The sequence below is a fragment of the Scyliorhinus torazame genome, chromosome 4 (genome assembly GCF_047496885.1).
Source record: "Scyliorhinus torazame isolate Kashiwa2021f chromosome 4, sScyTor2.1, whole genome shotgun sequence".
Lineage (NCBI taxonomy): Eukaryota > Metazoa > Chordata > Chondrichthyes > Carcharhiniformes > Scyliorhinidae > Scyliorhinus > Scyliorhinus torazame.
Genome location: NC_092710.1, coordinates 220,195,633 through 220,222,743, shown reverse-complemented (window position 1 = coordinate 220,222,743; position 27,111 = coordinate 220,195,633). Strand labels below are relative to the sequence as shown.

Genomic DNA, 27,111 nt, shown 5'->3' with positions numbered 1-27,111 from the left:
GAAATGCCCCAGCCAGAGGCACAACTGTCAGCACACTATAGTGACGTTGGACACTTTTCGTACCCCCTCTCCCTCAGCAGCCACAGCGCCTGTTTTCCATTTTAAATAGCACAAGTGAACCTCGCCTTCATTAATTCCTCATGGCAGAGGCGGAGCATCGCGGGGGGGCCCAATATTGTCAGGTCGGGCCCGTTAATAATATGGCAATGGCGTTGACTGTACAATTTGCATGGCCAAGCTGGCCTATGGTGTGGAACGCATTCACGCTGCTATCAAGGGAGCGGAGCATGGCATTTGATCGGGCGATTCTCCTCTCAATCACATTTCCCAATTCCAACGTCGCTGGACAGAGAATCCCATCCAGGGTCTTATCCTTCTCGCCTACACCTGTGTGATTCGGCAGCCCTGGTTGTGCTGAGTTGTATTTTTTGCTTGCAAAACTTTTAAAACAAGTGGTTTTATTTGCAGCACTTTCTTCAGTGGTGCAAGTTGCTGTAAGGTTGTTGTAAAGTGTCTGACAGCCAGTAGGAGAAAACTCATGACAGAACGATAAGTCACAACGTAATAGGATCGTTGATTCGCTGCTAATTAGTCTCAAATATGTTTCCAACAAAAGATTTTTGAGTTTCTGCTCCCTTCTAATGTGCAATATTTGAGTGTCTATTGAAAATAATTTATAGTTTAAAAAACTGGAGGTTGGTTTCCTTTTAATTTAAATGAGTTTTGCTTTATGAAACTGCGTTGGAACGCTAATGATAGAAAAATCTAATTTGCCCTCTAGTTCAAGGATTAATTACAAAATAAAAAAATAATATCTTATATTTTTGATTCCTTGTTTTTGAAAATCTGTCAGACAATGGGGTGGCAGTGGATGTGTTAACTTATACAAATGGTCATACTTTGCTGTAGCTAGCAGAGCAAAACAATGTCTAGTCGCAATTTGATAAATTCCATTTGAAAACCTGGGGCAGGTTTCTGCAATATACATGGGAATGGTTATTAAATTGGCTGCTCGTTAAATACCAATCAAGAATGAAAGATGTGCTATTCAAATGGTATTTGGAGACATTTAACAATGATCTTTATGAGAATTTTTGATTGTTAGTCATTAGTATTCTGCCACGCCACAGGCTTATTTAAACAAGAGGGGAGATTCACACCAAATTATGTTGCTTAAACTCATGTTTATTAAAATATATTTAAAGGGACCTTGACAACTGTTCCTCACAAATCATTGAAGCAAGTTTGTGATTGAAGGTGCTTAAAGTGATGTGGCTTGTCTAGCACCATACACTCCCCTCTGAACTTCCTCTTCCAGAGATAACATATTGGCTTATGGTTGCAAATGTGCCAACACACCCTAGTGTCTCATTCAGAGTTGTGTGAACCATTGAAATATAAATTACACGATAAGTTACATTAATCCCATTTATAGAATTTGCATGGCAGAAGGAGGCCATTCGGCCCATCGAGTCTGTACCGGCCCTTAGAAAGAGCACCCTACTTAAGCTATTTAAAAATTAAGCCTGTTTAAAAACTAAAATTTGACTTATCCCAAGAAAATCCAAAAAATGTAACTCCCCTGGGAGAAACTATTTTCATAGCCTGCTGCTACATTCAGTGTAAATTCCTTTCACACTGCTATGCCAGTTGGACGCATTTTCAAGCATGTAAATGATGATTCTTTATTGGGGATATCCCCATTTCATGCCTTTTCGATAGGCCGAGATAGTAACTGCAATACTGTTCAGTGTGCCTAGTCATTTTATTTCTTTCCTCTGAGAGGTCATGCTTTCAACCCAGCTTGAGGAGAAGATGAGCAAAAAAGAAAGCCCACTTTTTTAAACCACAAATTCTCAAACTCTTTATTAAAAGCAGAATCTTCAACCTGTAAGGTCAAGTGCTGGGAAAGTGAGCAAAACTTTAATTGGATCAATCATGGTTCCAGCTGGAAGCTGTTACTTGTAATCCTGTATCTATTTATTTTGAACTCAAATGTATTTCGAGAAAGCTCTCACCCTCTGTTATAAACACAGTACCTGGGACTGCTGAAACATTGCTGCACCTTTAATTTCCCAGTGCCAGCCAAAATCATTTCAATCTCTCACCATCTGAATGAGGGAAAATGTTTAAACTCTTTATTTTTATCTAATATCTAAATTCAGGGGCCTGGTAAATACTCCAATAAATACTTACAATATTGTTTGCATCCAAGCGCCACCCCCGGATTCTCCGTCGGCGGGATCCTCCGCCCACGGGTTTCCTGGGGTGGCCCACAATGGGGAACCCTATTTGCTGGCTGCGGGAACGGAGAATCCCGCTGCCGGCGGGGCGCGCCGCGCCGGATAACTGGGTAGGCGGAATGGAGAATCCCGCCCCACATTCAGTGCTGCCATTGCTACTTCATTACCCACTCATAAATCATGGGGGTGGTGGAGGTCGGAGGTGGTCCTTTTAGCTATTTACAGGAGTTCTTACCTGCTTGCACTTAAATTGCTGCAAATTTCTGGAGGATATCTTGCTGTTCAACACAAATGAAACAGAAAATTCTGGAAATACTAAGCAGGTCAGGCAGCATGTGTGGATGGCAAAACAGAGCTAATGGCTGGGATTTTGTTGGGCTGATGAGAGTCTCGCTCACTAACTGGAGTCTCATAGGGAGGTCCCACGGAATCAGATGCCTATTTTTCACCACTACTAACACGGGGCCTCCACCATAAGGACATGGGCCGGCCTTTCCCACTGCGATGGACTGCATTAAAGCCAGCCCAATAGTTCTTTCATCCATTTCATGTGATCTTTCATCCGAAATGTAAAATGTTAGAGATGCAAAAGATTTTGTGCAAGTGAAATAGAAGAGGAAAGAGGGGAACAGGAATAAAATAGACGGGCTTGAGGGCAGTAGATACTAAATGATGAAACGTTTCATAGCACAGGCCAAAGGGGTGGCAAAGGGACAAGTAAAGAAATGAAAGGCGTGTATGGAAGTATGAATGGTAAGATCCCGAATTCCTGCCATCTGAAAGCAAAGAAAAGGAAATGAGAGAAAAGGGAAACTTTTTCTTCCAATTTACACCATTTTCTTGCCTGTCTCCGACACTTCACTTCCATTCCATGATTTTGCTCTCTCCATTTTAGAGGATAGATTATCAAACATTATACACTGTAATTCCACTGCCTCAGTTACCTTGACTCAACTTGATCACAGTTCACTTTCTGTGAGGGCTCTATTTGATTCTCCCCAATTCTCTGTTTCATACCAGCACTTCTGAAGTCTTCCTTTTCCCTCAATGAGGGTTCTTCTCCACCATGGTTGTTTGGGCCTTCAACCATGTCTGTTCTTTTTCCTGTAATTCTGCTTCCATCTTTTCCCCTCCCTCTCAGAAGCATGATAGGGTTTGCTTTGATCTCCCCTTTCACCACACCGGTCTCTATGTTCAACTGATCATACCTGCCATGTCTACATCTAGCATGATTGCACCACCAGGCACATCTTCCCCTCCCTTTTCAGTATTCCAAAGGAACCATTAACTTCATGGCACCCTGGTCCACTCTTCAATCACTCCCAGCAACACATTCCCTTCCGTCGGCACATTTCTTTGCTATTGCAGGAGATGCAACACCGACGCTTTATTTCTGCCCTTCCTTTCCAAGGCCCCAACACAAACTTACTGATGAAACAGCAATTTAATTGTTCTTTGTTCACTTTAGTGCTCTGCTGCTCACCCTGTGGTCTGTGCTGTACTGGGGTGAGGAAACACCTGTGTTCTATCCCCAAGTATGACCATAAGCTTCTGGTCACCTGCCATTATAATTCTGCACTTCACTTCTGCTCGGACCTTTCTTTCTTGCAGTGTTCTGATGGAACTTAATGCAAACAGCACAAAACCTTCAACTGATTATTTTACAGCCTGCAGGGGACATTCTGCCAACCTCCGCCATTCATACCTTTTGTTTGCTTATCCTGACTATCCCCTTTGACATTGCACTAGGAAACCTTTCAATCCTGCCCGCCACCCTATCACAGACCTTTTTTTTTTGTTCCCTCTTTCACGTTAAAAATGATTGCATTTCTAACGGCCCAGTCCTGGTGAAAGGTCATAGATCTGAATGCCTGACCTGCTGAATATTCACAGCATTTTCTGTTTTTATTCTGATGCTGTAAGATCAGGCGGTGCACTAGTACAAAAGACATTTTTTTTCATGAAACTTCTGCAGGAAACTGAAGAGAGCCAGTTTTGATGCAAGCACGTTGAAGGTGTTGACAGGTGAATGGTTTGCTGAAGTTAAGACAAAACGCTTTGGAGAGATTTCCAGTGGAATAGACATCCTAAAGAATTCATTTAACAAAAAAAAGAAGATGCCAGGTAACTCTTCCTTGAATGTTTTTGTTATTTACTTTCCTCCCTGTAGTTATCGAGTCGTGCCATGTCACAGTTCCGAAGATGCCTGAGGTATCTTGACAAATTGGGTGAGCCTACGCTTCACCCACCGTTTATAGTTGTGCTTTCAGACACACTGGACACATTGAACACCATTAAAGCCCTCCTTAAGGACCCAGCCTCAACTCTCCTAATACCTCCTGTTTTTGTGTCAGTGCTCATTTTGTCTGATTATGGCCCTGGTTTTAGTCCGCAAGTCAAATGCGCAGAGTTTGGAGAATTCCCGGCTCTGTGAACGCGACTGAAATCAGTCCGAAAGTAAAATTTTCTGTCCGGGGAGGCAGGCTATGCTGATGACATTATATAATTAAAGACTCAGGTGGAACCTCAATAATAATAATAATCTTTATTATTGTCACAATTAGGCTTACATTAACACTGCAATGAAGTTACTGTGAAAATCCCCTAGTCGCAACATTCCGACGCCTGTTCGGGTACACGGAGGGATGTCCAATTCACCTAACAAGCACAGAGAATCATAGAATTTACAGTGCAGAAGGAAGCCATTCGGCCCATTGAGTCTGCGCCAACCCTTGGAAAGAGCACCATACCCAAGCCCAAGGGTCCGCCATATCCCCATAAACCCAGTAACCGACCAAATCTTTTGGACACTAAGGGGTAATTTAGCATGGCCAATCCACCTAACCTGCACATCTTTGGACTGTGGGAGGAAACCGGAGGACCCAGAGGAAACCCACGCAGACACCGGGAGAACGTGCAAACTCCACACAGTGATCCAAGCCGGGAATAGGACCCGGGTCCCTGAGTCTGGGAAGCAACAGTGCTAACCACTGTGCTACCGGCCCACCCAATATCAGACAAACGGATTACCCTAGGCCACAATTATATTGCTGTTTGTGGGATCTTGCTGTGTGTAAATTTGTTGTTGCTTTGTCCATTGGCTGTTCTGTCCTTTGCGACATCTAGTAGTTATGAAAGGCACTTCACATGAGATCCTGCGAGTAAAAGAATGTCGATCAGAAGGAGTAAGCCTGCTCAGTATTTCCCCTTCCTAATTCATGTGCCTCACTCTTACCCTGTCAGGTATAAGCACAGACCAAGGCTTAATATTTAATCTTCCTTGTCTGTATGGCTCATATCTTCACTGTGCTTATCAACTAAATCCTTGGGACAGTGGAACATCTGTTCTGACATATGGGCAGACAATTTTCTGTAATCACATTCAAAAAATTTGAATCTAATTCTAAAAATCTAAACTTGCAACAAAATAAATCTTGTCATTGCCTTTTCCTGCAGCAATACTGAGCTTAATGAAATTCTGATCACACAAAATGCTGATTTTGATTACTTGAGTTGTTTTTAAGATGCACAAGCATCGGCAAATCTGATTTTGGGAATGAAGATAAAAGAAAATAGGAAATGATCCCAAACTATTGATTAGTGTCCTTACTGCTATCTAAGCACTGGATATTGATTCCGTACTATTATTGCTTTTATTTGCATTTTATGACCACCACTTAGCTTTAGCAAATCTGTTTTGTAGTAGAGCACATATTCCGAATTTAGACATTGTGACTGGCATGAGAAATTGGATGTTCATGATTTACTGTTTATTCTCATTCAGTCTTTCAGGAGGTTGCAGTCAAGGCATCAAAGGATGCAAATGTGTTTCTCAGTCCGAGCTCTCAATATCAAGATATTCCTTCGGAGCCTGAAGCCTTCAAAGCAGATAAAAGGTTGGAAATGTTTGGAGATATGCATAATGCTTATATTAAAAATGAATACTGAGCTGGTAAAACTTTTTCATTTCAGGAATTAAAAGAATGGAAAAAAATGTTTTCATTAGGATGAAGAATTTGCCTGCTGCTTTTTTGTCTTAGTTCATTTTTTTAAATTGATTTTTCTAGATTTTCATAACAAACACCCTCCGTAATACAGCAACCTCTTTCTACATATTTTGAGTGCAGGCATTAATCTGTTTATTTACTGAAAAAGTGATGAAAAGAATTTCTCACAAACACAGTAAACCTATGTACTGGTATAGTGTTTACCAAAGTGGGGGTTCAACCTGCAAGTGGGCCATGGGATGGTGTAAAATAGGTCGCCAAAGATTATCCACAAAGATTGACTGACCATTTCCCCCCCGTTTTCTCTCTGGGTAAACTCTCGCTGCAGTATATTGTATGACCACATGAGGCTGATGTAGAGGCCAGTGCCCCGAACTTCCTTGCCTCCCTCGGTCACTGTTACTGTCACCACCATTGACACGGCCTGCAGCAGCTGGTGGGCCAGGTTTGTCGGCACCTGCAACGAAAATTAAAGAGATTTTAAAAGAAAAATAAGTTCTCTTTAAATTTCTTTCCTTCTGCACAGAGTTGGTTTCCAGTAGTGCTTTGCGTCATTTTTTGCCAGACCAGCATCTCCCACCCAAAACCAAATTAAGGGCAGCACGGTAGCATAGTGGTTAGCACAATTGCTTCACAGCTCCAGGGTACCAGGTTCGATTCCGGCTTGGGTCACTGTCTGTGCGGAGTCTGCACATCCTCCCCGTGTGTGCGTGGGTTTCCTCCGGGTGCTCCGGTTTCCTCCCACAGTCCAAAGAGGTGCAGGTTAGGTGAATTGGCCATGATAAATTGCCCTTAGTGTCCAAAATTGCCCTTAGTGTTGGGTGGGGTTACTGGGTTATGGGGATAGGGTGGAGGTGTTGACCTTGGGTAGGGTGCTCTTTCCAAGAGCCGGTGCAGACACGATGGGCCGAATGGCCTCCTTCTGCACTGTAAATTCTATGATAAATGACTGCTCACTGGAATATGTTTCCACAAGTATCCCAGTCAGCAACCTATAGCTGGAGGACTCCCGTCAACAAGATTTAGCAGATTCCTCACAGCACCAAAGACCCAGGTTCGATCCGGGCCCCGGGTCACTGTCTGTGTGAAGTTTGCACATTCTTCCTGTGTCAGTGGTTAGCACTGCTGCCTACGACGCTGAGAACCTGGTTCGATCCTGGCCCTGGGTCACTGTCCGTGTGGTCTTTGCACATTCTCCCCATGTCTGTGTGAGTTTCACCCCCACAACCCAAAAATGTGCAGGATAGGTAGATTGGCCACACTAAATTGCCCCTTAATTGGAAAACAATAATTTGGTACTTTAAATGAAAAAAAAACACAAAAGGAGGCCCGAATTTTACATTCAGAGGTTGGGCGCATGCTCGACCTGATCAAAAGTAAAGTAGCGTACAATGATGTTGGGCATGCGTCCCGACATTGTCGCGCTTACATGCAGAATTCAGGTCAGGTATATCCAAGGGCAGGATAAATGGCCCCCAGAACATAAACACTTTTACACTCATTGCGAGTTTGGACATGCTCCGTGAAAGGTCTGCTGAAGAATTGCATCCTAGTGCACCCTCATTTGCAAGGTACTGATCCTTGTGCATCTTATCAAATGGGGATAGTATACTCAGCTTGTGGGGGCTCCTCTGAAGTGGAAGAGAGGAGCAGGGGGGAGAGGAGGCCAGGTGAGCATGGATAACGTCCCAGGCTGAGACTGTTGAGAAGGGGCTTAGTTGGTGCCGGGCCAGCAGGGAGATTAAGGTAGTAGGAACCACAGAAAATGTCAATACTCAGTGGCTAGTGTCTCCAGCAGAGCTCCACTTACCTCTGAATGTTTAAAGTCCAGTGTCACAGGAGGCTCCTCCTCTCTAGGGACACAATGACAGCAATATGCCAGATGACTGAGCTAGAGATCACCTCCAGTTTTGTGGACAGACATGCCATGCCACTGGTGCCCTCAACTTCTCCTCTTTCCAGGGGTCAGTGGAAGATGTGTGGTGTTCCCCAATCAGTTGCATACAGTTGTGTCAAGCTTGTGACTGACACTCTATTCAGACATGTCCTGTTTATCCATTCCCGGACAGACTAGTCCAGCCAGGTGGAGGGGGCCAGAGGCTTTGCCGTGCTTGCTGAGTCCCTCGCATCCAGGATGTAATAGATGCCAGGATGTGGCAATCAAGGTGCCAGCATTGAGCCGGGAACTGAATTACGTTCACTCAGTGAATGTGCAGATAGTCTGCGGCCGTAGGACACAGATTCTGCAAGTCTACACCCATTACCATGGCAGCTCACATGATGTTTACATCTTGTGCCACTCACAAATATTAAAGCTGTTCGTGGCTCCTACACGATTGCATGGATGGCTTCTGGGTGACCACTGCTGTCGCTTGAAAAGGTGGCTCATGAACCCACTCCGTCACCCACGAACAGAGGTGGGGAAGAGCTGCAACAGGAGTCATGCCTCCACAAGGGCAGTGATAAAGAGGACAATTGGGCTGCTCTAGATGCATTTCAGTTGTCAGGACCGATCAGGGGAGCATTGCAGTATCTTCCAGAGTGTGTCTTCCTTCTAGTGGAATCTGGCTCTGGCAAGAGGGGAACCTAGTGGAGGCTGAGGAAAGCAAGGCAGCTCTACAGGACAGGGAGGATGACTCCAATGATGGGTCTGATGAAGAGCCAAGCAGGCACCAGGTGAAGATGTGGATGCAGATGAGAGGAATCTTCAGCTGGCCATCCAAGGCATTGATGTTTCGTCATACCAATGGCACGGTCTCCTTCATAAACAATCATGATGTGCAAAACCAACCCCACCTTAAGCTGCACAGAACACAACAGTTACAAGCTGGTGCTGCGTCTGGCACCTATTGGAACCATCGAGACAACTCAGCCCATTAAAGCAAAATCAATTGGGGAATTCTCCGCTGCCTGCTGCCGGTAGCGAGTTCCCCAATGCGATGGAGAACAGGGCTCCCCCACTCGCGATGGGTTCGAACTTTGCACCTGGGCACCAGCAGGAGGATGCAAATGGATGAAAATGGGCCTTAATGACCCATCTGCATCCACTTAGCAGGAGGGGCACTATGTTCTCTGGGCACCCGTGATTCTCCGGTCCTCTGGGCCGGGAATCACCTGGGCGGGATTTACTACTGGTATTTCCCAGCGTGGCCCTGACGTGGAGAAGCTCGTGGTGAGCCAAGGGGGTAAAACTCCTGAAAGGAGTTGCCCCCAAAGTCCATCCGAGGGCCACCCCCCCCCCCCCCCCCCCACCATTCAAGACCTGCCTACCCCCACCGGAACCCCACTACCTGCCCTAGAGACCCCTGAAATAAAGTGACCCCCTGGGGCAGCACGGTGGAACAGTGGTTATCACTGCTGCCTCACGGCGCCGACATCCCAGGTTCGATCCCGGCTCTGTGTCACTCTCCGTGTGGAGTTTGCACATTCTCCCCGTGTTTGCACGGCTTTCGTCCCCACAACCCAAAGATGTGCAGGGTAGGTGGATTGGCCACGCTAAATTGTCCCTTAGTTGGAAAAAATGAATTGGGTACGCTAAATTTTAATTAAAAATAAATAGATAAAGTGACCCCCTCAGAGACCCCCTAAATAAAGAAACTTCCCTCCAGAGACTCCCGAAATCAAGAGACCCTCCCCGAGACCATCTAAATAGGGAGATACCCCACAGGCCTCCCAGCAAGGTACCCCTGTCAGGAGGCCCCCAGAAAAGAGAAACCTGTCAGGAGACGAAGAGCGGGCCAGGTGACTTTTTGTGATTTCTGTCTCGGCAGGAGTCGTCAACTTGTCATTCCAGAAACTTATTAAAATGTAAATATCTATGTCGACGACACTCCCTTGACAAGAAATTCAGGATGCAAGATCACTTGTGGAATTTACAGCTCCTATTGTCTGGATATTTACAGTAACTCAAATACAATGGTCCTACCATACACCTACAAACTCAAAACCTAACAAACCAAGGTGTGAAGAAGCCATTTTATCATAAGCAGGTGTGAACAGCCACCATTCATTTCACATTACGTGGCAATGGCTGATGGCATTAACTCATTTGTGTGCACAATAAAATATTAATATTATAGTCACAAAATTGAAACCTGGCTTGAGACAGCAAATCATATTATTCCAAGGACAGACCAGAGCGGGTCAGTCTTGGACCCACAGTACTGAGGGGCCAGCACCTATCAAGAAGACAGAGCCCTGTCCAAACAGAAAATCAACTCTGGCAGTGAAGACAGTGGCTAATTTGTTTTCACCTATAAGTATATTTCTTTGCAGAAGCCTAACCATAACTTTGTATGAAAACTCTCAACTTTCTTTTATCTTCAGGCTTGCAATGTTTTTATTTTAAAGAACTGATTATGGACATGTGATCATTTTTCTGATATTCTGTTAATAATCTAAGTGCATATGTCATCTTGAGAACTCCTATTTTCTTCTGTGTATGAGTCTTTGTGTTTGAGGGAGTGAGTGTTTTGTTGCATTCGGGTGCTGTATAAATAAATACTTATTCATTATTTTAATATAAACATACCAGGAAGCCTATTTGTGTCTATCCTTTAAAGTCACAACACTCAAAACGTTTGAAACACTCCTTTTAAAAAGTATATCTTGATATGAACAACCGAGAGGTAAGGGGAAAAGTTATCCTACTTCCTCTCCCAGTCTGTAACAGTTGAAACTTTTGAAATTTGCTCTGTGTCAGCAGAGGAAACAGCCTCGTCCTATCATCACGATTCAAACCCTGGCCCTAGAAGTAAAGGGATACTGTTCAACCCATTTAGTAGTAATATTCTGGATATTGTTCCAAATTTATAAAAACAGAAATAATGTGACATGTCCGGTGCAACCTTATTTTTTACTTCTTTTAGATTGTTTAGAGTTTTACATTTCCTTTAATGTTACTGTCACTCTGACTTTCTCTGAACAGGCTGTTCGAAGAAGCGGAATACACACCACAGACAAATGCGATGATGTTTCAATCACAGCTTCAGGTTAGAATCAGGTTTCTGACCTACTTAGCTGTAGTTAAAAATAAATGCTGCCTAGTCCATTTACAATACCCTGGCTGAGAGGACGCCAACGTGAGTTGCTCCCATGTTTCTGCCAGTGCAATCCCTGTAAACCAGCTGCTAAAATGTGCATGACAGCAGCCTGAGGTGATTCCTTCCCTGCACAGAAACAATGTGCTTTCCTATCACAGCACAGTTGAAATTGGGTACACAATGGATCTGTGGGAATTGTGTGTTAAAACTTGTATCTTTGTGTTTGTGTTATCCTCGAATAAATTAAGGTTTCAAATACCCTTATCCCACCAAGTAATTGATGGCAGGATAGCCTTGTATGTAATTTAGACATACATTTAAATATATGTTGGAAATTCCAGGGAAGGGTGGCGACGAGGTGAATTCCTGTGGATTTTTTTAATGTAGTTGAATTCTGAAGATCAGTAATCAAGAGCAAGTACTCTATCCTGGAGTATTTTAATAGATACAGGTCCCTTGTTTAAATTTGGGTGTTCTCATCTGTTCATTCCCTTCAAAACATTGTCGAAATGTTACTGCAGAGGCTGTGCCTTGGCCAGCCCAGCTGCAGAGGCATTCCTGGTTGGCTGATTTTCAATTTATAAATACGGCTTTACTGAAACTGACAGTGGACTGCAAAACCAATAACAAGGCTGCAAATTTAAGAAGCTAAAAGAGTCATTGCAGATGCAATTGGTAAAATTGTTTGTCCAGATTGCATTCTGATTTAATTTTTTTTCGTCCTCAACATTTTCCCCAAATATAGGCACCAGTAAACATGCATAAACTGGAAGATGAAGCAAGGACATTGGAAGGTACTCAACATTTATGCAGCTTTTTTTGAGACATAAATTTAAGAAGCATTGAATTTTTTTGCTTGACTGTTTCTCTGAAAGTCATTAATTTAGTATAAGTTAAGAAAAAGCTTCACAAACAATATGAAAGGGAAATATCTGAGTTAATTACCTTATTTCCATAAACATTCCATATATTCATTCTTTGAACACTACCTGTTTAGCTAATGAAACCCAATATCAAGTATTTTCCAACTGTGGAACTAATCGCAATTTCTCAGGCTGAAATTTATATTTCTAAGGATTCTCTGTTGTGAGTCTACCTCGCTATTGCTGCCAAATCTCCATTCACTGCAGCAGGAATGGAGAATCCCGCCGGCATGAAGGAACAGAGGGGCTGGATTCTCCGATTTGGCGGCTAAGCGCCCACGCCGACGTGGAAACTGTGGCATTTAAGACGCAAAAATCGGTGCCAAACCCTCACTAATCCTGGGACCGATGAAGGGCTAGCATCTGCGCCTGGTAAAACTCCCGGCTCCCACGACAAAAACAATTGGTAGCACAGTACGAAGTCTTACAACACCAGGTTAAAGTCCAACAGGTTTGTTTCGATGTCACTAGCTTTCGGAGCGCTGCTCCTTCCTCAGGTGAATTCCTCACCCCAGTCCAACGCCGGCATCTCCACATCAAAAACAATTGAAGAATGGCCGGGTCCGTGGCCGCGCATGCGCGAGGTGATGCGCAATAAAACATGCCAACGGCCGTGCGCGGAGCCGACTTGCCAAATAATGCTCCCCTGGCCACCCTCCACCAGTCTCCCTCCCCTCGCGGAAGCCCCCCCCCCCCCTTCACCGACCAACTGCACAGATCCCAACACGACACTGGACACAGTCCACAGCCGCCACACCGGGGGTGGGATTCTCCGACCCCCCCGCCGGGTCGGAGAATCGGCGGGGGGTGGCGTGAATCCCGCCCCCACACCGGCTGCCGAATTCTCCGGCGCCGGATTTTTGGCGGGGGTGGGAATCGCGTCGCGCCGGTCAGGGGCCGTTGACAGTGGCCCCACAGGCGTAAATTAAACCAGGTCCATACCGGCGGGACCTGGCTCTGCGGGCGGCCTGCAGAGTCCTCGGGGGGGGGGGGCGCAGGGGGATCTGGACCCGGGGGGTGCCCCCACGTTTGCCTGGCTCACGATAGGGGCCCACCAATCCGCGGGCGGGCCTGTGCCGTTGGGACACTCTTTCCCTCTGCGCCAGCTGCTGTCAACCTCCGCCATGGCCGGCACGGAGTAGAACCCCCCTGTGCATGCGCTGGGATGACGCCAGCACACGCTGACGCTCCCGCGCATGCGCCAACTCGCGCCGCCCAGCGGAGGCCCTTCGGCGCCAGTTGGCGCGGCGCCAACCCCACAGGCGCCGGCCTAGTCCCTGATGGTGTGAAGGATTCCGCACCTTCCAGACAGCCCGACGGCAGAGTGGTTCACGCCACTCCTCGGCGGCGGTACGGCCCGCCCCGCCGTGTAGAGAAGAATCCTGCCCCGCGGGGGTTCCCACCGCTGAGACCCCACGTCCCCTGCGCGGTTGGGAACCCAGTCCATCAGGGGCAGAGGATCGGAGGAGGGCCTTCCGATGATGCACCAACGCCATTCCAATGGCTTTCAGCGCGCGAGGCAATGACGCCATTTCAGAGGGGGCGAAGAATAGAAAACCGGCGTCAAACAGGTGCCGCCCCCGATTTAGGCGTCGGAAGGGATTTTCTGCTCAATCGTCGATATCGGCGTCGGATAACGGAGAATCCCGCCCTCGGTGTTTTAAAACTATGAGCCATTTTTATATTGACACTGTTTGTAGTTTCAATTCTGCAAGACAAAGCTCCATGAATTAGCATTCAGTCCATCACCCAGTTATATGTGGATCTCTTATTCATCAAGGTGAGGGATCCAAGCTTGTAATGTGGATGGAAGGATATACATACTGACGCTGGTTTCCCAAACCCAGACACTAAAACAGCATGAATATAAAAGGTAGCTGTAAAGTGCGGTCACAGAACATTGAGTAGTCCTCATAACTAGCTGGTCAATGATTCTCTATTTACGAAGGTATGAAATATTACACCCTTTTTGTTCTTCTGAATGAGACATCAAACTGAGACCTTGGCTATTCAAATAAGTTTAAAAGATGTCATGGCACTAGTCAAAGATTAGCAGTTTCTTTAACTGTGCTCTTCATAAAGAATCTTTGAAAGTCTGCATTGAATGCAAAGCCTTTAATTAATGGGCATACAACAATAAATTTAAGAACTACTTTAGTGGCTTGACAATGAGACCCATTAAACAAATCCACTTTCTAGAAATTTTGGCTGGGACGTTCCTTTGAGTTTTTTCTATTCCACCAGTGTTACTTTGCTGGAAATGCAACAGTTATCCCATTTAAATGAGTAATGCCAGAAAAGCAGGAACAACGCTTGACAAATTCCCCTGACCACATGACGTACATTTCACCAGGGACCACTTAGTTACCACACCCTTACTCGCTTTCTGAAACAGGTGGCAACATTTATCACTAGTTTTGTAGGAGTCTCAAGGTTAATATTGTAAGCAGGACTTTAGTGGTCCTGTGCATGAGTTGGGAGCTTTGTTTGAAGAGAGTCTTGTTGCTCCAACATGCACTTTTATCAAGTGCATCTATATACTGGGGTGCGAGAGCTCTGTCTTTGCTTTTGTAGGAAGTGCGTGTGCAGCTGCACGTGTGCATGGGTGTGTTGCCATTTATGAGGTTGTCACATCATTGGTATAAGATTTTGAAAAAATAAATTTAGAGTACTCAATTCATTTTTTCAAATTAAGGGGCAATTTAACGTGGCCAATCCACCTACCCTGCACATTTTTTGGGTTGTGGGTGTGAAACCCACGCAACATTGGTGTAAGATTTTGGGTGGGCTTGAGAAAACACAACCTGTTTATTTTTGGATATTTTGAAATGCACACCTCTCGTGCCTGATTTTGATCAAGAGTTTTGTCTTTTTGCTCAGGGTCATGTTTACAGTGCATTTTGCGAACTGCTTAGAGTGCGTGAGGCATGTGGCTATGAATGGCAGGTCTTAGTGCTCCATCAGAGCAGCCCATCTAACCCCTTCATTTAATGGTCTGCACTCACTCCCCTCACCCCTACCCTGTGCCACCCCATCCCTCCTCTCAGACTGTCCATGCTGTTTTGTTATGCTCTTGACGTAGCATAAGCTGCTTCCTTGATGTGCACTCTGACAAAGGAAGGTTCAGACTTGGAGATAGCTTTAACACGTTTATTAAACTGTTAACAATTCTCCTACTTGGATTCGACACTACTGTTAATCCTTCTATAGCTACTCAGACTGAGAACCAGTCTGCTACAATCCACGTGGTGGGTGTGATGTGTTTCAAATAAACCCTGTGTACTCACTGAGTGTCTCCACTGGAAAGAGACTGAGCATGTGTGATGTGTCCTTTTATATGGGTTGGTGTAATGCCCTCCTGTGGTAGTGTCCCCTCTATGTGTATCGTGAATGCCCATTGGTCGTGTCCTATCTTACTGACCTATTGGTTGACTGTCTGTGTGTCATGTCTCTGGTGCTCCCTCTAGTGTCTATCTAGTCTACGTGTATTTACATTAACCCCTTGTGTATTTACAGTGATGCATATCACCACACATGCCACCTCCAATACCCTTCAGTTCCCCAAGCCATAGCCATGCCCGTTTAATTGCTTCTAAGATCCCTTGCGGCATCTGTCATAATATACACCAGTATATCATGGTGCAGACACACACACTGATGGACACACAGTAGGGCCAATCAACACACACAACACCGCAGCCAATCACCAGTTAGAGCACACGCACTATAAAGGCAGGGGGCATCAGAGTTTCCACTCATTCGAGCTGCAGCTTCCTAGTAGGACAGAGCTCACAGCCTGCAGCACAGACATTCACCATGTGCTGAGTGCATCGACTGGTTAGGACAAGGCAAAGGTCTTTAGTTAAAGCTAGTATCATGTTAACCCACAGTGAGAGTATGTTAAACTGTTAATGACTCAATAAAATAGCGTTGCACGATTTCAAGTGTTGGTGACGTGTATGTGTTCCACGGATCCAGAGCGCCCAACACAACATGATACCAGGAGTTGAGGGATATTAGCACTTCTTAGACCTACCTGCAAGTGATCTGCCTTCCACCAGCATTCCGTCATCCTGCAACATGGACAACATCTGCCCGCCGCCGCCGCTCCACATCGCCGGCAACCTAGGGGCCAACTAGAAGCTATTCAAACAGCGCTTCCAGCTCTTCCTTGAGGCCACAGACAGGGAGGTCGCCTCGGATACCAAGAAGATTGCTCTCCTCCTATCCATGGCCGGGGACCATGCCATCCACATTTTCAATTCTCTCACCTTTGCGGATGATGAAGATAAAACAAAGTTCAAGACGGTCCTCCTCAAGTTTGACATTCACTGCAGCGTAGAGGTGAATTAAAGTTTTGAGCGCTACGTGTTCCAACAGCGTTTGCAGGGTAAGGATGAATCTCCATGTCCATAATGCATCTATAGCCATTTATGCAGTATCCATCAGGTGCTGCATAGTAGTAGCAATAGAAATTATTTTAAAATCATTGGGAGGAAAATACACCTCTAATAATCTGAAAAATCCTAAATTGTGTTTACACATCTAGGGCAGGATTCTCTGACCCTCCGCGCTTAAATCGCGCTCGGCGTGGGGTCGGAGAATTACGCAAAACAGGCTCCCCCGACAGCACGCAATTCTGTGGCAATCGGAGACTCGGCGCCAGTCGCGCGCACGCGATTGACGCGGCGCCGGTCGGGGGCTGTTGAAAGCTGCAGCGATTCTCCGTGCTCGACGGGCTGAGTTCCTGCCGAGTCCCGCCCGCGTGGTTCACCACATGTGATCCTGCCCGACGGGACCGCGGCGTTCTGGCTGCAGGGACCGTCCTGATGGGGGCAGCGAGGGATCCGACTCCGTGGGGAGGGCCTCCACGGTGGCCAGGCCTGTGATCAGTGGGCGAGCTCATTCCCCTGTAGGGCTCCGCCATGTTGCGCGGGGGCCGGCGTGAAGATGGCCGCCGCGCGCATGGGCGGACCCGCAGCCCGCCACCGCGCGTGCGTAACTGCAGGGCCCCGCCGGCAGCCGGAGCTGCGGGAGGCACGCCGGGGTCCTGCTAGCCCCCCTTGATGACGGAGAATCATCCCGGGCTTTCAAGGAAAAAGTCTGGAGTGATTCCCGCCCATTTTCCAGCGGGTGTGGGGACTTAGTCCCCAGAAGGGAGGATCCTGCCCCAGGTCTTTCCAAACTGTAAAAAGGCCTCAAAATGGCGTGAGGCCGGGATTGAAGGAAAATTGTTTTCCTCTGGAAAAAAAAACACATACAGCATTTTGCACTCCAATTCCTGCTTCCTTTTAGATATGGAAATCTGGCCCTTGGCCTCAAATGTTAAGTTTGTTGGTACTACACAAAAGAAGCACTTATATAACTGAATATAGTTATATATAAAGAACAAAGAAGAAAGAAAAGTACAGTAAGAAGTCTGACAACACCAGGTTAAAGTCCAACAGGTTTGTTTCGATGTTTGTTGGACTTTAACCTGGTGTTGTCAGACTTCTTACTGTGCTCACCCCAGTCCAATGCCGGCATCTCCACATCAAAGAAATGTACAGCACAGGAACAGGCCCTTCGGCCCTCCAAGCCCGAGCCGACCATGCTGCCCGACTAAACTACAATCTTCTATACTTCCTGAGTCCGTATCCCTCTATTCCCATCCTATTCATGTATTTGTCAAGATGCCCCTTAAATGTCACTATCATCCCTGCTTCCACCACCTCCTCCGGCAGCGAGTTCCAGGCACCCACTACCCTCTGTGTCAAAAGCTTACCTCGTACATCCACTCTAAACCTTGCCCCTCGCACCTTCAACCTATGCCCCCTAGTAATTGACCCCTCTACCCTGGGGAAAAGCCTCTGACTATCCACTCTGTCTATGCCCCTCATAATGTAGTAGACCTCTATCAGGTCGCCCCTCAACCTCTGTCGTTCCAATGAGAACAAACCGAGTTTAATCAACCGCTCCTCATAGCTAATGCCGTCCATACCAGGCAACATCCTGGTAAATCCCTTCTGCACCCTCTCTTCCACATCCTTCTGGTAGTGTGGCGACCAGAATGGAATACTATACTCCAAGTGTGGCCTAACTAAGGTTCTATACAGCTGCAACATGACTTGCCAATTCTTATACTCAATGCCCCGGCCAATGAAGGCAAGCATGCCCTATGCCTTCTTGACTACCTTCTCCACCTGTGTTGCCCCTTTCAGTGACCTGTGGACCTGTACACCTAGATCTCTCTGACTGTCAATACTCTTGAGGGTTCTACCATTCACTGTATATTCCCTACCTGCATTAGACCTTCCAAAATGCATTACCTCACATTTGTCCGGATTAAACTCCATCTGCCATCTCTCCGCCCAAGTCTCCAAACAATGTAAATCCTGCTGTGTCCTCTGACAGTCCTCATCGCTATCCGCAATTCCACCAACCTTTGTGTCGTCTGCAAACTTACTAATCAGACCAGTTACATTTTCCTCCAAATCATTTATATATACGACGAACAGCTAAGGTCCCAGCACTGGTCCCTGCAGAACACCACTAATCACAGCCCTCCAATTAGAAAAGCACCCTTCCATTGCTACTCTCTGCCTCCTATGACCTAGCCAATTCTGTATCCAGCTTGCCAGCTCACCTCTGATCCCATGTGACTTCACCTTTTGTACCAGTCTACCATGAGGGACCTTGTCAAAGGCCTTACTGAAGTCCATATAGACAACATCCACTGCCCTACCTGCATCAATCATCTTTGTGACCTCTTCAAAAAACTCTATCAAGTTAGTGAGACACGACCTCCCCTTCACAAAACCATGCTGACTCTCACTAATACACCCCAGATTATAATCTCAGTAGTTATACTGGGAAGATGCTCTTTACCATAGAGGTGGTATTAAATTATGAAAGAATAGTATTAAATTATGAAGCTTGCCTATAAATGTAAGCAAGGAAATCCAGCATCTACTAGTCCAACCCATATTTCTAAAGCCTGCTGTCTAATGGGAATGACTGTAAATTCTTTCTCTCCATGCAAGCCCAAAAGCTATCATTTTAGAACATAAGGACATAAGAACTAGAAGCAGCAGTAGCCTCGCTCTTCCATTCAATACAATCCTGGCCTCATCTTGGCTTCAACTCCACTTTCCTGCCCGTTCTCCATAACCCTTCAACCCCATTACTAATTACAAATCTGTCTATCTCCTCAAATTCATCCAGTGCACTCTGAATCACAGTCACAGAAAGATACAGTGCAGAAGAGGCCCTTCGGCCCATTGAGTCTGCACCAACACGTGTGTAAGTTTCCCCTCATGTCTCCACAGCTTCTTTTGCCAATTACCTTAATGCTGTGCCTTTCCATTCTTAACCCTTCCATGTGGGAACAGTTTATCTCTGTTTACTCTGTCCAGACCCCTCAGGACTATGAATGTCTCTATCAAATCCCCTCTCAGTCTTCTTTCCTCTTAAGGAAACCAGCTCAAGTCCTGAAGTGGGATTCGAACCCACAACCCTCAGAGTCAGAATGCATGTCACCACCTGATCCATGGATCAACTATCTCAAGTTGAATGGCTCAGCGCAGTAGTTTCTAAACACAGGCACAGAGCAAAAATAGGCGAAGCTACTTTTCTCTCTCTTTCTCTCTGCTGACTGTCCAGGCCTGGCTCTGCAGATTCACAACACTTTCAGAGAAGAAATTTCTCCTCATCTCTGCTTTAAATCTGTTACCCCTCTTCCTAAAACTATGGCCTCTCGTTCAAGATTGTTCTTCAAGAGGAAACATCTGTTCTACATCTACTTTGTCAATGCCTTTTATAATCTTATATACCTCAATTAGATCTCGAGAGAGTATAGGACTAAACTGCTGAATCTCTCCACATAAGAAACCTCTCGTGAACCAATCTAATGAACATCCTCTGAAATACCTCTAATGCAACTACATCCCTCCTCAGGTAAGGGGACCAAAACTGTACATAGTACTACAGGTGCTGTCTCACCAATGCCTTGTGCAGTTGCAGCAATACTTCCCTATATTCTATTCCTTTCGCCAAAAATGGCAAATTCGATTTGCCTTCCTTATTACCTGCTGTACCTGCATACTAGTTTTCTGCGATTCATACACGAGGACACCCAGATCCCTCTGCACTAAAGCACTTTGAAGTTTCTCTTCATTTCGATAATACATTGCCTTTCTGTTTTTACGACCAAAATGGATAACCTCGCACTTCCTGTCCATATCCATTTGTAAATTCCTTATTTCCTCATTGCAAGTTACTATCACACCTATTGTAGTGTCACCTGCACATTTGGTTCCTATCCCTACAACCAAGTGATTAATATGCTACTTCTCTGGCCTGGTAGGGCAACAACACTAAGTTGTCCTGAGCTGACTCGGCACATTTGGCCTCTTGATATGCCGGCCACGAATAAACTGTGGACACTACCCCTCACCACCCCCCCGCTCACCCTTCCAATCCCACATGTCCCAACCCACTCCCCAACACAGGAAATCTCCTGCACCTGGTTCTATCCAGTTTACCATATATGCCTTATAAGGAATGGTGGCAGCTTTTACCTCTTACCAGGCTAATAGTAAACGTCCTGAAAAGATTGTAGCTCAGGCTTAAATAAACCTCTTCTGTCTCTGGGAGGTTCTGCTGATTTCTTGCTGAATTTATGGCAGGAGAATGCACAAAATCTCAAGGAACTTTGGCTCCTATGTGCAAAAGAACCATTCGGACATCATTTTGCAGCAGCAACTACTACGTCATCAACAACTCCATAAAGATAACAATTGTTTATTAGAAACAAACACCTCAGCACATAGGACTACCAATATGTAATAGAATACATTGATAATGGATCAGGATTGAAATTCAATAAAAAGTTGAAGAAGACTTAGGAAAGTGAATAAATGAAAATAAATAATTTGCACATAACCCTTAAGACAGTTACATTATTATAACAGAATGAATGATATGTCCTTACTCATGAATCACAGATGGTGTCAGTCTGGCAAATGTTGTCACATAAGTAACATTCCTTCTACATCTCTATTCAACATGGCACGTGTAATGTTAATGTGAAAGCTTCTCATTAAAAATACATCTATTTCATAACAAACATGATGGATGGTGTATTCGGGCTAATGTTGATGAATTATGCTTGAAAGTACTTATCCAATTCTGGTAATTCTAACATCTGGCATCCCATTTTTGCATTTCTCTAATGCATCTATTGTGATTCACGCTGTAGAAAACTAAGCAAGAAATTGCCTATAAAGTTTGCTTTTGGTTTCAATCATGCTACGGTAGGAGTCTCAAAGCAATGTAAAAATGTTGTTCAACTGAACAAGATCCTACCCTTCAAATAGCCGAGACAAGAGACAACTCAGTACTAAGTTAGGTGGAAATGTAAGCTGTGTGGAGGACACAAAGATGCTGCAAAGAGATATAGACAGGTTAGTGAGTGGGTAACAAGATGGCAGATGGTTTACAATACAGGGAAGTGTGAAGTTAATTAATTTGGCCATAAGAATAGAAAAGCAGAATTTTTTTTTAAAGGTGAAAAACATGGAAGTGTTGATTTTCACAGAGACTGGTGTGCCCATACAAGGAACACAGAAAGTTAGCATACTGATGTAGCAAGTCATTCGGAAGGCACATAGCATGTTTCCCTCTCCTGCAAGTGGGTTGGAGTACAAGAATAAAGAAGTCTTCTTGCAGGGTTTTTGTGAGTTCACATCTGGAATATTGTGTGTAGTTTTGGTCTCCACATTTTAGAAAGGATAGACTTGAAGGATATACTTGAATTGAAAGCAGCACAATGAAGGTTCAACTAAATTTGTCCCTAGGATGAGGGGTTTGTACTATGATGAGAGGCTGAGTAAGTTTGACCTAGATTCTTGGGAGTCGAGAAGAATCCAAGATTATCTTAATTCTGAAGGGGTTTGAAAGTGATTGTTTCCACTAGCTGGGGAGTCTGAAACGTAGCGGCCTAGTCTCAGGAAATGGGCCAATCACTTCGGACTGAGTTGGGGAGAAATATCTTCACTCAAAGGGTTGTGAATCTTTGAAATTTGCTACCCCAGAGAGCTGTGAATGCTCAATCATTTAATAGTTTTTAACGCTGGGAGAGACAGAGTTTTGGTCTCTTGGAATTAAAGGAAAAGGGGACTGGGCCGGAAAATGTGATTGAAATCCAGAATCAGTCATATTGAATGGTGAAGCATGCCCGATGGGGCCTTCTGCTCCTAGTTCTTGTGTTCTCCAAGGAGATTGTGAACAGATTTTATCAATTTTTAATATTAAATTTTTGTGTCAAGGCACAGAATGATTCTAAAATAATCATGTCCTTCTTTGCTGTTTATTAAAGGTAATGTGTGGGTCTGTAACATATAATAATTCCAGGTGACCAGGATTGAATAGTTGAATCATTGAGATATATAATTAAAATAGATAAAATCCAAGTTTTTATTTTGCTGGTTCAAATACAAGGTTAGAGTAATTTCCCAAAGTGGGACCACTATGTTGACAAGATTCCTCACTGAGACAACAAAAAATAGACACTTGTGCATTTAAATTGGTGCAGGAAGGTTAATTGGCATACTGAACTCCCAGCATACTGGCCAAGAAATGCATGAACCTGTCCAGCTGAGCACAACCCGCCATAATGGCTACTGCCTGAAATAGCCATCAGTCTTTTTGCATATGTAAATAAGCAGCTAACATCTGTTTTAGGCCCCCACTTCCAGATTGGTTTGCCTAAAGGCCCTCAATAAAACCAGACATTTATATTGCCCGAGACCTATAATGTAGGTTTTTCACATTTATTTATTTGACTCCACATTCAACAAAAACTCAGCACCTCTGCTGACTCACCTGATCGGAGACACTCTCTTCACCTCACCCTGATCACCACCTTCCCAACCTCACCCTGCCCCCTACTCCTACCCTCTCTCCCACGTCACCCACACACATCACCACTAATCCCAACGCCACTTACCTGAAGTCCTATGCAGAAATCTCAGCAGGCTGACCTGGCACTAGTGGTTGTACCATGAGCCTCACTATTCAGGCACTGGATAGCAATCTTGTGTGTTCAATAATAGTCATACTTGAACTTCTAGACCATGATTTTCGCCAAAATATAACTATTATATTACAAAAGAAGGGTGGATCCATAATTCAGTTTTCCAAGCTCAAATTGACACCTGAAACCTTAACATTATGAGGGGTCATGGTTATGCAGTCCATGATTTTCCATTTATTTAAATGGCATATCTGATGATTTGATCCCCGAGAGTATGGAATCATTTCCTACAATGTTAATTGCAAATCTAAGAGTGATTGAACTGCCCAATAATCTCTGCGTCAACCATGAGTCACTCCTTTACAAACGACAGTGGTCAGGACATGGTGGAGGCTGGGAGCTGCTATTGTCTTGTGCAGAGACTTATATCTATGCAACAAGATGTTGGCAACTGAACTGTTATTTTTTAAAATAAATTTAGAGTACCCAATTCATTTTTTCCAATTAAGGGGCAATTTATTGTTGCCAATCCACCTACCCTGCACATCTTTTGGGTTGTGTGGGTGAAACCCACGCAAACACGGAGAGAATGTTTAAACTCCACACGGACAGTGACCCAGAGCCGGGATCGAACCTGGAACCTCAGCGCCGTGAGGCAGCAATGCTAACCACTGCGCCACCGTGTTGCCCATGAACTGTTATTTTTAATGCCCCCATGCAATTCTGGTAGAGTTTCTCAAGTCTAAATATTAAAAAAGACACAATGTTTCTCAAAAAGCAATTATTTCTTTAATTTTCAGAAATAGATTTTGGGATGGGAAAAACTCCGAGCAGTTGCAAGACAAGAAAAACTAGCTCTTTTTTTTCCTGCAATTGCCCCATGCGTTTACTTCTGTGTGACACGTCGGAAAATATGGCTCTTATTGTTACAAGAGTTCGATTGAGTTGCAATCTGGTATATTGGGTATAATTTAAACTGGCATTTTTAACATTGCCGTGTAAAATACAAATCTTGAGCAGATCGTTGCGAAGACAGATTTGACCGAAAGCCATCTCGGTATTGATTTAACATGTGTAGTGGTACTAAGTACTGTCAGTCTGATAAGTTATCATGACTTCAATCAGTTTTATAACTTCAGTCATCAAATCAAAGAAAAATATTCCACTAGTTATTCGTAACTCTTTGTAAGCTCAGCGTTATTTGGCATAAGAATGCCGTTCCAGTCAGTTACTGTGTATGTCCTACACAATTGTTGTCAGATATGTGTGCTTCAAATCAGCTTTAGATTCTAGTTCCTAAGTCTATTATTCTAATTCTCATTCAAATCTGTTTATTGCTAAACAACCATGTTCTGCTGATTGAGCCATTATGTTGCAACAATATAGCAGCAATAGAGCAAGCATTTCTTTGCTAAATTCGGAAAGATAGAATTTGATAAAAGTTGTGAAGAGTAGCGTCAAATGCAGAAGAATAAAAAATGAATAGCCTTTAAATTAGAACGGTGAATTTGTGGAATGAACTATCCAGAAGGCAAAGGAAGCAAATGGTATTGAAATGGTCATGAAAGATTGGATATTTATTTGACTTAGCAAGTGATTGCAGAGAATGAAATAAAATAAACACTGAACTGTGCTTTGATGATCTCCCTATAACCAGAGTAATGTTTTGGAGCACATTATGGGACAGCTGGAGAAAGTGTACTCACTGAGCCAAAGGGGAAAACATTGGAGTGTTGGCTGGGGTGAAAAAGTAGTTGAGACAAAGAGGTATATTTGTGATTACTTAGGATGATTTTAAAGCCTGTGTTATATGATAAACATGACAAATTTTATTATCTAATGTTATTCATTGGAACTGGTATAATTCCTATTTACAGTACAGTCTGTAGCTTTTTATACTGGCTTAACAACAGTGCTAGGCCCACTGGAAGATGTGGTTTGCCATCCTTCGATGAGATATTAATTGGCTAAAGGTGAGACCTGCTGGGGAGGAAAGCCCACCATCAAGAGTTGTCCGTCAACCGAATGACTGGCAGCTCTGAAGTCCAAACAGCAGCAGGTTCCAGCGGTGGCCACTGCTGGGACTACAAATAGAGCCTGAATGGAGTCTGAGCTGAAGGTAAGTCCAATATATTGACAGTGTTGAGCTGGCAGGCCCCAGTGAGTAGGTAATGGCTGAGTTTGAGAGGAGGATGACCTTGTTGGAGTGGGGGCATTCCTCTGATGGGCACAGGGAACACCCAAAGGTGGCATACCACCCTTGGCCAACACTAGCCATGTTGCAGATAAAATAGCAGCGGGGATGGGATGAGGCGCTTAAGTGGCCATTAATTGCCTCAGTAGTCACAAGGATAGGCAGGCTGCATGATGCCTCCACTGCATCAGTACAATGAGAGACAGGTCGGGGGCAGGTAGGTTGGTGGCGGGCAGGCCATGGACTGCATCTTATGATCCTGCCTGCCTTCAAACCTGCTGGCGGGGGACCGTAAAAGTGCCACCCTATGACTAGGAGTTGGTTTTCACCGGTCATGGAGTCAGATAAATAAGTGCAGTGCCCAGAAAAACATGCAATTTCATTACTCCAGGGGCTCTAATTTGCACTGAGCATCCATAATCCATTCTGACATGTGCTCTGGCTTGATGTTTCTGACACCCTCTGGAATTGTTATTGGTTTATGTTTGTTCCTCTCATTCAGTGGAATATTTAAATATCACTTATCTTCAAGAGATGATTTTCGAATCCTTGCTGCTGTCAGAGAGCCTCACTCATGGCAGACCATAATGTTCTACTCATTAGTGCTAATGGACAAAAAATTGAGGGGAGCATGCCCATTACATTTTGATAAATGCAGCTATAAGAATGGCTCTTCAATGTTAATTAGAAAAATCAGCCTTTAAGTCTCAGAATGTGGGCTGTTTTCCCCATTTCAGTTGATAATATTTAGTGATACTTTTCATTCAAAAGTATACTGCAAGTATAAGGCAGAAATTGCTAATGCTAGATTGGCGAGAGTAGTCAGGTAGTTTGTGCTGATGAAGTTGGTCGATAATATTTTGTGACAGTTCAGCTGCAGCATTTGATTTTGCACCTTTTTCAATTTCTTTGCATGGTTTCTGTTTCTCTTGCAAGCATTTTCATTTCGTGTTATAAATTCCTTATCATTTGTGCATTGTTGTTTTTGGGTAGCTATCTATTCAAAGCTTGCCAGGATTCATAGTTTATAGGGTTTTAAAAAAAGTAAAACCGGAAAATATTTATCTTTTGTTCACATGAGGGCCCTGTAGACTAGCATTTGTGTCATTCCTGTTCAAGTTGGGTATCCAGGGCGTTCTGCTTCATATTTTCAGTTTGTATGATCATTTGTGTTTATACTTTTGAAATGTCAGTCCCAAATCTTCATTTGAACAGCCTCCCTTTATTTTTGTAACGAGGTGTGTTAATTGTATAAATTAAGATTAAGTATCTGCAGTGGTTGGGAGGGGGGTGGGGGCTGTTGTCACTCATTGAATAATGACTTGTGCACATGTAAAGAGACACTTCTTAACACCAGACATCGGTTGTAGGGTTAGGAGCCATCCATATTCACTTTGTGAATTAATCTAAAACTGACAAAAGAATTGACTTCTGGTCTCCTCCTTCACCAACTGTCTATGTGAAGTTTAACGAGGTATGGGGAATTAATACTAAGCTTCAACATTTCCACTTTGTTTTGCATTCACTTGCATGCAGTTCACATTGTTAGCATGCACTTCCACTCATGTTTTTGGCTGTTGTACATTACTGGGGATTATTGGTTGGATTTCACTCTGGAATGTCAAGACATTGCTTGTCATTTTCTGAGGCCTCCTGCAAAAACCGTGTAACTCTACATTAATTAGCAC

At 44.4% G+C, this 27,111-nt stretch overlaps 1 protein-coding gene across 1 annotated transcript in view; it reads left to right on the top strand.

Moving 5' to 3' along the window:
• The window catches only part of LOC140410770 (synaptotagmin-like protein 2), a 361,907-nt gene that overhangs the window by 176,686 nt on the left and 158,110 nt on the right, over positions 1-27,111 (top strand). Inside the window, exons 3-6 of the mRNA XM_072499365.1 lie at positions 4,219-4,367; positions 6,028-6,139; positions 11,178-11,241; positions 12,038-12,086. Coding sequence (XP_072355466.1) covers positions 4,219-4,367; positions 6,028-6,139; positions 11,178-11,241; positions 12,038-12,086 — 374 coding nt within the window. The remainder of the gene's footprint in view (positions 1-4,218; positions 4,368-6,027; positions 6,140-11,177; positions 11,242-12,037; positions 12,087-27,111) is intronic.